Below are 13,491 nucleotides of genomic sequence, written 5' to 3'. Positions count from 1 at the left end.
ACCAGAATAAGATCCTCAATATTTATTGGAAAGCAGCATCAACCTCATAATGTGTACTTTCACCACCCTGTGCAGTTCATAGTTTTGGAAAAAGTACTCAATTATCATACTTGAGTAAAACAGAAAATGAAAAGTGAAAGTTACCCACTAAAATACTGCTCCTTTAAAAGTCTAAAAGTATCTGGTTTTAAATGTACTTAAATAAAGTGGTAGAAAAAGTACTCAAACGTCATACTTGAGTAAAAGTAAATGCTGTACATCGAATTCCTTATTAAGTAAACCAGATGGCACGATTTTCATATCATTTTTTTATTACGGACAGACGGGCACACTCGAACACTCAGACATAATTTGCAAACACAGTTTTCGTGAGTCTGCAAGATCAGAGGCAGTAGGGATGACAAAGTGTTATATTGACAGGTGCCATAATTCTGTCCTGCTTTAGCATTCTAAACGTAATGAGTACTTTTAGGTGTCAGGGAAAATGTAAGGGGTAAAAAAATACATTATTTTCCTTAGGAATGTAGTGGAGTAAAAGTTGCCAATAATATAAATAGTAAAGTAGACACTCCAAAAAAAACTACTTAAGTAGTATTTAAGTATTTTTACTTAAGGACTTTACAACACTGGCAGTTCATGGCTCAATTCATCTGTAGCCTAATAAACTGCATGCTTTCCTGAGACACAGTGGGAGAACTACACAACATATCATTGCATGACTACAATTTTACATTGATATGATGGTTGTAAAGACTCCAGACATAGACTGTTCTCTCTGCTACCGCACGGCAATCGGTACCGGAGCGCCAAGTCTAGGTCCAAGAGGCTTCTAAACAGCTTCGACTCCCAAGCCATAAGACTCCTGAACATCTAATCAAATGGCTACTCAGACTGGCCATCAAAGGTGAGAATTTGCCCACTGAAGTTGGTTACGACGCCGAACTGCAGTCAGGTCAAGGCCCTGGTGAGGAAGACGACCACGCAGATGAGCTTCCCTGAGACTGTTTCTGACAGTTGGTGCGAATCGGTTGTGCAAATGCATAGTTTCATCAGCTGTCTGAGTGGCTGGTCTCAGATGATCCCTTGGGTGAAGAAGTCGGGTGTGGAGGTCCTGGGTTGGCGTGGTTACACGTGGTCTGCGGTGGACGGTACTGCCAAATTCTCTAAAACAACGTTGGACGTGGCTTATGGTAGAGAAATTAACATTAAATTATTTGACAGCTCTGGTGGACATTCCTGCAGTCAGCATGCCTATTGCATGCTCCCTCAACTTGAGACATCTGTGGCATTGTGTTGTGTGGCAACGCAGCACATTTTAGAGTGACCTTTCAATGATCATGCTGTTGAATCAGCTTCTTGATATGCCACACCGGTCAGGTGGATGGTCTTCACAAAGGAGAAAGGTGGATGATCTTCACAAAGGAGAAATACTCAGTAACGGGGAACATTTCAGAGAAATAAGCTTTTTGTGCTTATGGAACATTTCTGGGATCTTTTATTTTAGCTTATGAAACATGGGACAAAGACTTCACATGTTGCGTTTTATATTTTTGTTCCATGTAGAATCCACGATCTAACTCCTTGATGTCTCTCAGCCTCAGAGACGTTTTGAGTCTCCAGGTCCTGGGTGATCAGACTCACGCTGCCCTCATAACCACTCCCCCTGTCACCTGGCCATTCTTATACAGGTAAAAACTCTGCCATCTTAAACCGCCTTATCATCTTTGCAATAGCGCTGGTTTCAACGGAAGATATGACAGGACAGGGTGGCAACTTCAACAACATAAGCATTCACATAGTCTTCAGTAGTGATTTAAACTCATGAGTTTAAACTCATCTGTTCAGAAAGAGAGAGGATTTCTGGTTTAACCCTTAGATAGCCGGGACTAGTTAAGCAGGGATTAGGATGGCTTCAGGAGACCTCAAATAACACATTTCTATGCATTATTAAATGAGTGGTTTGCATCTCGTAAGGCCCGTTGTCGCATGGGGGGAGTGGGGTAAGTTGAGCCATTTTTTTACATTCAGCATCAATCAGTCAAGGGAAATGTAGTATTCTTTCTAACAAATATATCTACATATATTTCAAGATGTTGAGTATCCCTGGAAATCAGAATTCATGCAAACATTACAGTTTTGAATGTGCAAATTTTGGGAATATAACCACAAAGCATTGTTTTATGTGCACTGCGCCATCACACAGCAACAAGTCAATTTGATCAATGTTGAAGCCCATACATTTCTGGAGTGACATTTATTTATTTTTCCTACCATATACAGTGCACTCGGAAAGTATTCAGACCCCCAGACTTTTTCCACATTTTGTTGCTTTACAGCCTTATTCTAAATAGGATTACATTTTAAAAAATCCTCATCAATCTACACACACTACCCCATAATGTCGAATACTCCATCACTATTCAGACCCTTTGCTATGAGACTCGAAAATGAGCTCCGGTGCATCTTGTTTCCATTGATCATCCTTGCGATGTTTATGTAACTTGATTGGAGTTCATCTGTGGTAAATTCAATTTATTGGACATGATTTGGAAAGGCATACACCTGTTTATATAAGGTCCCACAGTTGGGAGTGCATGTCAGAGCAAAAACCAAGCCATGAGGTCGAAGGAATTGTCTGAAGAGCTCCGAGACAGGATTGTGTTGAGGCACAGATCTGGGGAAGGGTACCAAAACATTTCTGCAGCACTGAAGGTCCCCAAGAATACTGGCTTCCATCATTCTTAAATTAATGAAGTTTGGAACCACAAAGACTCTTCCTAGAGCTGGCCGCCCAGCCAAACTGAGCAATCGGCGGAGAAAGGCCTTGGTCAGGGAGAGGACCAAGGACCCAATGTTCTTTGGCCTGAGGATCACGTCTGAGGAAACCTGCACCATCGCTACAATGAAGCAAAATGGTGTCAAAATCATGCCGTGGGGATGTTTTTAGGTGGCAGGGACTGGGAGACTAGTCAGAACAAAGTACAGAGATCCTTGATGAAAATCTGCTCCAGTGTGCTCAGGACCTCAGTCTGGGATGAAGGTTTACCTTCCAACAGGACAACAACCCTAAGCACACAGCCAAGACAAGTCTCAGAATGTCCTTGAGTGGCTCAGCCAAAGCCCGGACTTGAACCTGATCGAACATCTCTGGAGAGACCTGGAAATAGCTGTGAATCGACGATCCCCATCCAACCTGACAGAGCTTCAGAGGATCTGTAGAGAAGAATGGGAGAAACTCCCCAAATACCGGTGTGCCAAGCTTACCAAGCATACCCAAGAAGACTTGAGGCTGTAATTTGTTATCAAAGGTGCTTCAACAAAGTACTGAGTAAAGGGTCTGAATACTTATGTAAATGTGATATTTAATAATTTTTGTATACATTTGTAATAAAAAAAATACAAAAATTGATATGTGATTAGGAGGTATTGTGTGTAGATTGAATGTGTGTGTGGGGGGGAGAACTATTTAACCTCTATGGGATCGGTGTCCCTGAACCGGGACGGTTGTTGCTCAGTATGCGATAATGTGACTAGAAAATGTTGTATACAACAGTCAACTTTCCGGGACATAGACATGTCTTATATGGGCAGAAAACTTAAATTCTTGTTAATCTAACTGCATTGTCCAATTTACAGTAGCAAAAATACCAAGACATTGTTTGAGGATAGTGCACAACACTTATCACGGCAACTGATTTGATACATTCACCTCTGAAGGTAAATAATGTACTTACATTCAGTAATCGTGCTCTGATGTGTCATCCTGAGGGTCCCAGAGATACAATGTAATGTAATGTATTGTAGTGTAGTTGTGTTTGAAAAAATCTCTGGCTCCACAACCACCCCGCCCGGCCATCTAGATGTATTTTATGTGGGAAGCTAACGAACCACCATGTATGACATTCCTGGGAGTGTGTAAACTCAAATGTTTTATTGCCATAGAATTTTTGTATGTTCTCTAGTTATGTCCTTGAAAATGTATAAATTGGCCAATTCAGCACATTTGGGCCAACTCCCGGCAGACTTGATGCCAAATATTGTGACTCTGGGATGCTGACCTTCTAGGCAGAGTTCCTCTGTTCAGTGCCTGTGTTCTTTTGCGCATCTTAATCATTTATTTTTATTGGCCAGTCTGAGATATGGCTTTTTCTTTGCAACTCTGCCTAGAAGGCCAGCATCCCGGAGTCGCCTCTTCACTGTTGACGTTGAGACTGGTGTTTTGGGGGTACTATTTAATGAAGCTGCCAGTTGAGGACTTGTGAGGCGTCTGTTTCTCAAACTAGAAACAGCGTCAAACTAGTACACAGCGTTGTACCAGATCTTCAGTTACTTGGCAATTTCTTGCATGGAATAGCCTTAATTTCTCAGAACAAGAATAGACTGACACGTTTCAGAAGAAAGGTCTTTATTTCTGTACATTTTGAGCCTCACATCTGAAAGTGAAAATCAAATGAGCAGTTTCACACCTAAACTCCACATTTGTTTGTAAACCAAGTAAATGAAAACAAACACTGTATAGCTTAAAGACATGGTTAGAACTATATTTTTGATATCATGGATGGTCAGTCCTTGGCATCCATAGCATAGTCTATGGATTTGACTGGTTCTATTTCTCCAGCCCTCCATCCTTCAGCTTTTTAGCAAAACTGTGGCGCTAAGCATTTACATACATTTGCTCTTTTCTAAGAAGCTGTTTTTCTAGCTTGACCATTTAATCAAAAACAATCACAGTATTTAAGGTATTTCATTGTTACCTAGAAATGATTTGATATTGAGATAAAAACAGCTGCATTGGACATTTCTTATTGAGTAATACTGTTGTTATATGGTGCAACCCAATCCTATAGTGAGTTACCTTTGTGCTATTTAATATGAAGCTAAACTTATGAAGTCGAGAACAAAATTACTAGTATTGCAAGCAAAAATAATGATATTACTAGCCAAACTAAACATTGAAATGATATCATGTTAAATGCGAGAGCAAATAAATTGTAAATGGACGCAAAAAAAATAATGTTTTATGATAAAGCGATTAAAATAAAACGCCTCCCTCTTTGCAATTTTCCCTATCTTTGGTTATGCTACCTTGGCCTTTGCTTCGCTGCCTTTTCTCCATTTGCAAATGTTGGCACATTAATTCCAGCAAGATAGCACCCTTGCATCCCACTGCTGGTTTGCCTCTGAAGCTCAGCAGGGTGGGTTCCGGTCAGTCCCTGGACGGGAGACCGTGTAAAGTGGTAAAAATAATCATGTGAAAAATAAAGGTGTGAAAAAAAAGTCACGTGGGGATTTTTTTTTTTAACGAGGGATTTACATGTGAAACTAAACACATTTCCCGAAACCGACGTCTGACTCGTGATTTTTGTTGTTGTTAGTAATTACATTTTTACAGATTACATTTTTAACTAGTGTTAGAGGTTATTCAAATTTTCCGTTAGTGTTAGGCGTTATTGTCTTGCTGGAAGATTCACTTGTGTCAGCCTCCTGTCAGATCCATACACGTTTTTGTCTAAAATGGTACCTGGTAAAGTTCAGGATGTCACTGACCTTAACAACGATCCACTACCATATTTTACTGTAGGCATGAGGCACTTTTCTGCACACGCTTCGGTTTTGCAATGCCAAACCCACCACTGATGTACTTTTTGGCCATGCACGCCAGTGGTGGGTTTGGTGGAGGGAAGGGGAATATGGTTTACATAATTGTCATGGTCATCAAAACATTCAGTGACCACTCGAGCACTTTGGAATTTTGGATGGGGGCATTGTCATCCTGGAAGAGACCACGCCCATCAGGATAGAAATGCTTCACCGTAGGTTGAAGGTGATCACTCAGAATGACTGTGTATTTGTTGCCGTTTTACCTTGCCCTCGAAGTGCCAGGAAAAGGCACCCCACACCATAAGACTCACCAGAACCCTCATTTACTCAGGTGTCTCCATTATTTTTTTTCATTTACTTGTGTGTTTCTAATGTCTGATTCACATAGCAAGAAAGGAATTGTATCACATTTTTATTCTTCTTGAAATACACGTAATCTACACTAGAGGGCGTCTTCGTTCTATGGGACATTACTTTCTCAGCTTTGGACATCACTCAGAAAATGTCTGAGTAAAGCCTTCACGCAGCTTGAATCTTTAACGAGCCCAATATTCTGTCCACATTCACAATGCTAAGATGACCTGAATCTTATAACTTCCTGTCTCCTGCTGTCTACTCTGAACCGAAATGGATGCTTTGACGTGACATTTTATTCACGTTTATAGAATGACCTGAACAAACTCCCTGTGTGGGTGATGTGTAGACTCTTGCTCACTGATTAACAGACATCGTTGGGAGTTAAGGAGGGTTGTAAAACTCTGGCTCTGTTGTGGCTCCACCACAATGTTCTCTTGGTGTCACATCTCCTCCCTCTCATGAGCGTGCACTCTAGAGCAGTGTTTCCCAAACTCGGCTGTATCAAATAATCAAAGCTTGATGATGAGTTGGTTGTTCGTGTCAGCTGTGTAGTGCTAGGGCAAAAAACAAAATGTGCACCCAGGAGGGGGCCCGGGACTGAGTTTGGGAAACCCTGCTCTCGTGTTTGAGAACACAACGTCCTTTGGCTGCGTTGTAGAGAAATATAGCAACAGCTGTGAATTGGTGTCCCTGGGAGATTCCTGACACAGAGATTTGATTGTGCTCTCTTTATTTTTGGCATCTGTTTGGCATTTTACATTTCCGTGTGGTGCGCTTTGGGCTCTCTTAGGAGTGCCTTTAGGGGGGATTTCTGTGGGCCTCTCAGCACTGCAGCTGTGCGGTGTCTCCCCCTGAACCACCATATTCCCCCATTCTCTATGTGGAGTAGGCCAAAAAAGTCTGCCCTGGAGGAGTGTATTATGTCATTGTTTGTTGTGATACAAAACATAGACCAAAAAAACGAAGGCATTTACTATAGTATTTGGCCTAGCGGTTGTCATAGTAAAACATTTTAGCCTATTTGTCACAAGATAATGCTGGTGCAACACAATGTGTTGTTTACATGTGAAAGTTTGGGGAATGTATTCCACCTTCGTGCTCAGACACTGATGACGGCATCGTATCTAGTCACGTGCACTGGGTTATATCAACGGGGTAACTTGCCCTTTCACAGTCTTTCTATCAAATACCTGGTGTCAGAGGCCCCCTTCATTCCATCATTGTTTGTGGGGGGCACACGGGCGTCTCTCTCTCCCTTTTTTGTCTCTCTCTTTCTCGTTCTCTTTCTCTCTTCTCTCTTCTCTCTCTCTCTCTCTCTGTGTTCCAGTGGACTGACACAATCTCCCTGCCTTTCTCAGCCAGCTGAGGACCTGGCCTGTTTGCAGCTACCACCACCACCCTACACCAGGCAATCAATGTCTCTCATTTCCATCTACACACAAACACACCATCTCCTGTGTCTAGCTCATCAGCTGCATCAGGTCTATCCCACTCACTCCACAGCCTTGGCTACTGTCCACTGCAGACGTCTGGGAGAGACCCTACTGTTGTTGGACTGTTAATTGTTTTGTGTGTGTATTTTACAGGCATAGCTCTGCTGAGCACTACTGTTCTGTATGTTCATTACTTCATTTGTGGTGAATAATAGGTCAGTTGTTGAGCTCCTAAACCAATGGGATTACGACTTCGAGGGGAAAAAGAAAGGCCAATTATTATAGCTACTGTATGTGATTCAGGTTGTAATATTATGTTGAAAATATATATCTATGGAGATTCCACTGACAAGGACATTTGATTGTAATTACAATGTTATGAAGATATACCCACCGGTATTAGATGGTATTTGATGTTTTGTTGTGTGTCTGCAAAGGGGAAGAATATAATATCTTAACTTTGAGTATTTTACATTTCCATGTGGAATTCTAAGAAATGATATTGGAATTTAAAATAGAACTCTATTTGTGCTAAACATTTATGTAGGCCTACTTTTGTTCCTCACGAACTTGCTCATTTCACATCAACTGACTAAAATGAGTGGAATGACCGTGATCTATCCAGCATATTTTTATGCTTTGCCTATGTCCCCAAATATCACTTTTGTCAACTGACTCAGTGACTGTGAATCAAGCCAGTCAAAATCCTGCTTAATCACGATGCTCGATAATTGAATTACGAGAAACGAGACGGAGGAGGAGAATGTCAGAACATGTACATCGCCAACAAAAACAATTTGGAGCATTTTGGTGTGCCTCACTCTTCATTATGTCCCTGATGCAATTTGTGTAGCCAGCTAACACAGCTGACCCCCTGATAACGCCCTGTTGACACACAGTCTGTGTTGTTCACTAAAACCACTGTGCATCTGGAGAACCTCTCATTTTCATGGAACCTCTCCCCAAGCTGATGTCATCCTCTCTCACAAGCAATGGGACTCCACCCTGTTTGGCTATACATTATCTCATATCTTCTGCAAACTAAAAGCTTAATAGATTCTTTGCTCTTTTTTCTCTTTCAAGCCTAGTGAATAGCTGGGTTATTCTATCTACGGTGCCTTCGGAAACAATCTACACACAGCACCCCATAATGACAAATCAAAAACAGATTTTCATGGTTTTTTGCAACAAAAAATCTCTAAACATCACAAGTATTCAGACTTTACTCAGTAAAGTTGAAGAATCTTTGTTGAAGAATCTTTGGCAGCGATTACAACCTCGAGTCTTTTAGGGTATGGCACTACAAGCTTGGCACACCTGTATTTGGGGAGTTTCTCCCATTCTTCTCTGCAGATCCCCTCAAGTTCTGTCAGGTTGGATGAGGATCGTCGCTGCTCAGATATTTTCAGGTCTCCAGCGATGTTCGATCAGGTTTAAGTCCGGGCTCTGACTGGGCCACTCAAGGACATTCACAGAGACTTGTTCTGAAGCCGCTCCTGCGTTGTCTTGGCTGTGTGCTTAAGGTTGTTGTCCTGTTAAGGTGAACTGTCACCCCAGTCTGAGGTCCTGAGAGCTCTGGAGCAGGTTTTCATCAAGGATCTCTCTGTACTTTGCTCTGTTCATTTTTGCCTCGATCCTGACTAGACTCCCAGTCCCTGCCACTGAAAAATTTTGGTTTCATCATACCAGAGAATCTTGTTTCTCCTGGTCTGAGAGTCTTTAGGTGCCTTTTGGCTAACTCCAAGCGGGCTGTCATGTGCCTTTTACTGAGGAGTGGCTTCCATCTGGCCACTCTACCATAAAGACTTGATTGGTGGAGTGCTGCAGAGATGGTTGTCCTTCTGGAAGGTTCTCCTATCTCCACAGAGGAACTCTAGAGCTCTGTCAGTGACCATCGGGTTCTTGGTCATCTTCCTGACCAAGGCCATTCTCCCCCAATTGCTCAGTTTAGCCGGGCGGCCAGCTCTAGGAAGAGTCTTTGTGGTTCCAAACTTCTTCCATTTAAGAATGATGGAGGCCACTGTGTTCTTGATGACCTTCAATGCTGCAGAAATGTTTTGGGTCCCTTCCCCTGGTCTGTGCCTCGACACAATCCTGCCTCGGAACTCTACGGACTATTCCTTCGACCTCATGGCTTGGTTTTTGCCCTGACATGCACTGTCAACTGTGGTACCTTATATAGACAGGTGTGTGCCTTTCCAAATCATGTCCAATCAATTGAATTTACCATAGGTGGACTCCAATCAAGTTGTAGAAACATCTAAAGGATGATCATTGGAAACAGGATGCACCTGAGCTCAATTTCGAGTCTCAAAGCAAAGGGTCTGCGTATTTATGTAAATAAGGTATTTTTTTTGCAAAAAAGTCTAAAAACATGTTTTTGCCTTGTAATTATGGGGTATTGTGTGTAGACTGCTGAGGATTTAAATTTTTATCCATTTTAGAATAAGGCTGTAACTTAACAAAATGTGGAAAAAGTCAAGGGGTCTGAATACTTTCTGAGTGCACTGTATAATGGTTCTAAAGGAGGACTTCTAATTAGGCCTTTCCTAATTCTTGGGCATATGGGATTTAAATACTGGACTACGATTGTAATAAAGGTTGTGGACTAAGTAAATAAGGTTGTTATACACGTGTTATACACCATGAGTAGACTGCATATACCAGCATGCAATCATACAAAACATTGTGCGGCTTATGGCACGCCCAAGTAGTAGGCTTGTCTGAAAGAGCTCGTTACTCCAACGTGTAGAGAGAGAGATGTGATTGTGAATGCGGCGTGTAGAGTCGACAGGACTCTACTGTATTAGTTAGTCATCACTGGGGAGATTTAGCTAGCTACACATACGGGGATTGCTAAACCTGAATCATGCACATCGTCATTACATCTAACTGGGAGTGGAGCAGAAATTGTGCAAGATATGGATAGGAGTTATCTTTGGTTCTAGAGATTGCGCGGTTGTTGCTCCGAGTCAAGTTTCCAGCAAGTCCCATATTCCATAATGCTTCACGAGGACTCGACTCATTGGAACCATGTGCACATTTCCTCACGTGTGTTTCATGTTGAAGCGGTGAGGCTGGGATAAAACGGGAAAATTAGCAAACAACAAGCATCCGTGCAGATATATATTTTTTTGGTGGGGGGGGGGGGTTCGTAGACTTTCTGTGATTTCTGAAGTCGAGGAGGAAGGTGTGGACGGTAGTTGTGATCCAGCTCAAATAAATCAGAAACATGGGGAACGCAGGGAGTATGGACCAACAAACTGATTTCAGGGGACACAACATGCCTTTGAAACTGCCCATGCCGGAGCCAGGTGAATTGGAGGAGAGATTCGCAATCGTTTTGGTATGTTCACTGTACTTTCTTATCGAACACTGAGTTTCCCATTCTTTGTCTTGCGCCATGCCTCATTTGCGCTTGGCACCGCACAACCGCTAACAGTAACTAGCGCAGCATTCTCCCAACTCGAGCTCGTTCATCTTTTGTGTTGATTTGAGTTCGACTTCGAGGGGACATTTCACAAACATACAAGTTTGTGTTTTTTTGTTTAGTCTTTTTACGCATGCCATGTTAGGTTAGTGTTAACGCTAGCTGATAAGTATGGCAGTCATTGTTTTGTTTTTCTTTCTTGACATGTTTTTACATGGATCCGACTGCAACAGACAATCACATGTAGTTGTTATGTAGAGAACTACATGGACAACATTCAAAGAGTCTTAACAGTTTAGACATTTCCTTTATTTTAACGGGTGAAGTTATACAGTGAAGTGAAGGCAACTGACCTCGGCAAGTTTGCTCCCTTATACGATCAGCATGTCAATATAACCTCAGACATTTGAGTAGTTAGCTGTTTCCTCCATACATGGACCAAACGGTAGTCTGGCAAATTCGAAAATGCCTTTCTGTGTGTGACATTCGTTGTTTAGTCAGAGAATGTTTGTTCAGCCTGTATACACCTAGGCTATTTACCTACACAGCATGCTTCTGTAAATGTGATGTGTGGCCAACCTGTGTTTACTCAAAGAACAACCTGCACAGCTGTCAAGACAAAATGAGCAAGTTAGCTACTTTATTGAAATCATCCCCATGTTCTGTTTTTTTTTAAAGATAAGATACAGCCTACATGACTAATACACCTTCTCAATGTTTCAGTATCCTAAATCATGGCCTTAAATCATCATCCTATGTTTTGCATTACATAGCATGCACGACAACCTGTTCAACTATTCTGTGTTCAAATGCGATGACAATTGTGCATTTCTGTGCTATGTGTTGCTGCTTCAGGGGCACTTTACAGTACAGCCCTCCAGTCAAGGCACATGGGGGGGGGGGGGGGGCTCATGACTGTAAGGCCCGGTTTTGTGAGGTTGTGTAAATGTGGGTCAGACGTTATTGTAGTCAGACCTAATACTCCACTCAATTGAGGGTAGGCGGCTCTGTTGTGGGACCTGGGCGCCTGCAACACACTTAGTCTAACACAGACCTACTAAGAAGGTCATGCAGTGCCATGTGACTAAAGCGATCCTGCAACTGTACTTGTCAGAAGGAACCGTTAAAAGAGGAAATAACTGTTACCTGTTTCATTCTGTGTTTCCCCCTTTTCTCTGCCTTGGGGTGTAGTCTGTTACTCTGTTTGCTGACTGTGCTGGCCCAATCCATTTTGCCTGTTATTACCTAATGGAGCAAGTTTTTTTTTTCCCGTGGGAGTAACTAATGCGTGTCACAGTGTTCTAGTTGGGGCGTAATTGCTGCGTGTCCTGGCCAGATGAATCCCATTCTGTGTTGGAGGAGAGGGAGGCAGGGAGCAGACTTCTGTCTAGAGATCAGTCGCATCCCAAATGGCACAGTATTTGCTTGACCAGAGCCCATAGGTAGTGGACTTTATATGGAAAAGGGTGTCATTTGGGACAGAGACAGGGTTGACGCACACTGCCTAATCCCGTCTGCTTTTAGGATCACCTGGCTGCTTCTCATGATCTGCCTGGCTCGAATACCTACTTTTCAAACTTAACAGGCCGAACAAAGTAGGACAGAGGAACGGAATTGAACTGCCTTAAGGCGCTACTCTGAGGATGCCGCATCATTAAGTTCATAGTAACAGTTAATGGTCTGTTAGCTTTTCCCAGCATGCTCATTACCCATATTTATTTTCCCTCCGTAAAGGTGTAGGTCATTGATGGCCTAATGAGTCACATTGGAAAATGCATTAGTAAATGCTACTAGCTGAATCCATAAGCACTGGCTTAAACAACAGAGTGGGTCTGGTGGCACCAGGAGTAATCAGTGCTGGGACTGACGCTCACTGAAGAGGGATGGATGTGACATTGAGGGAGTTCCAGCTAGAATGTTCTTCAGCATGGTTGGCATGTCAGCAAAACTCCCTCCCTCTGCCAGTAGGATGTCTTTACTCTTGGCAGGAAGCGAACCGTGCGACATTAGGCGAGTTTAGCGTCTTAATCACAGCACGTAGCTATATTTAATGCGATTTAAACCCTGTTGCATGTCAGCCATGCCCGTTGGCTGGTGGCTCCCCCTATGCCTCGGTGAGCGTGTGAATCTGGTAACCTGGTGTGTCACTTTAACCTGTAAGGCTAGTGATTGCAAAGATGTATTGGGCCCCTCTATCATTGATCAATACCACCATACATACACTCACTGGTTGATAAGTATGTGCAGCAGGCTGATGGTATCACGGGTTGGATGATATGGCTGCTCATTTCTTTCTTTGCCAACTCAAAAAATCATTCCAATCTCCATAGATTGGGCCTATGTAAAACAGTCTATTTCTATAATAAACAGGATGGCCTGTATGTAATTAAATTATTTGAGGAAATATCCCTTTCAAACTGCGATGCTATATTGTCCGGGTATATTAGTCCTATATTTAGAGAATTTTAAATAGCCTTTGCCTTAAAAGTTCCTTGTCCAAATGGTTATTTTTAGCCGTAGAGGTGATTTTAATTACAACATGTTTACATAAGAGCTCCCTCTTAGTCTGATCCTTAGGGATCTAGAGCAGTGGTCAGTGGATCTTCAGGGCATTCCTAGTCGATCACCAAACATTTCTGTAGAAAAACCAATGCTACTGGTTAGTGCTCT

At 42.4% G+C, this 13,491-nt stretch overlaps 1 protein-coding gene across 8 annotated transcripts in view; it reads left to right on the top strand.

The window, feature by feature from the left end:
• Positions 1-10,147: 10,147 nt before the first annotated feature.
• Positions 10,148-13,491, top strand: part of LOC139380328 (formin-like protein 2) — a 94,404-nt gene continuing 91,060 nt past the window's right edge. For 7 of the 8 annotated variants that reach the window (XM_071122934.1, XM_071122939.1, XM_071122937.1 and 4 more), the window contains exon 1: positions 10,155-10,737. In XM_071122934.1, the coding sequence (XP_070979035.1) occupies positions 10,624-10,737 (114 nt within the window). In that variant the 5' untranslated portion in view covers positions 10,155-10,623. Of the gene's footprint in view, positions 10,738-13,491 lie in introns of all 8 variants that reach the window. The other variant, XM_071122938.1, reaches the window with a different exon arrangement.

This window comes from Oncorhynchus clarkii, chromosome 22, assembly GCF_045791955.1.
Source record: "Oncorhynchus clarkii lewisi isolate Uvic-CL-2024 chromosome 22, UVic_Ocla_1.0, whole genome shotgun sequence".
In the NCBI taxonomy this organism is placed as follows: Eukaryota; Metazoa; Chordata; class Actinopteri; order Salmoniformes; family Salmonidae; genus Oncorhynchus; species Oncorhynchus clarkii.
The sequence above is the reverse complement of the archived record's forward strand: the minus strand, read 5'-3'. Positions and strand labels throughout refer to the sequence as shown.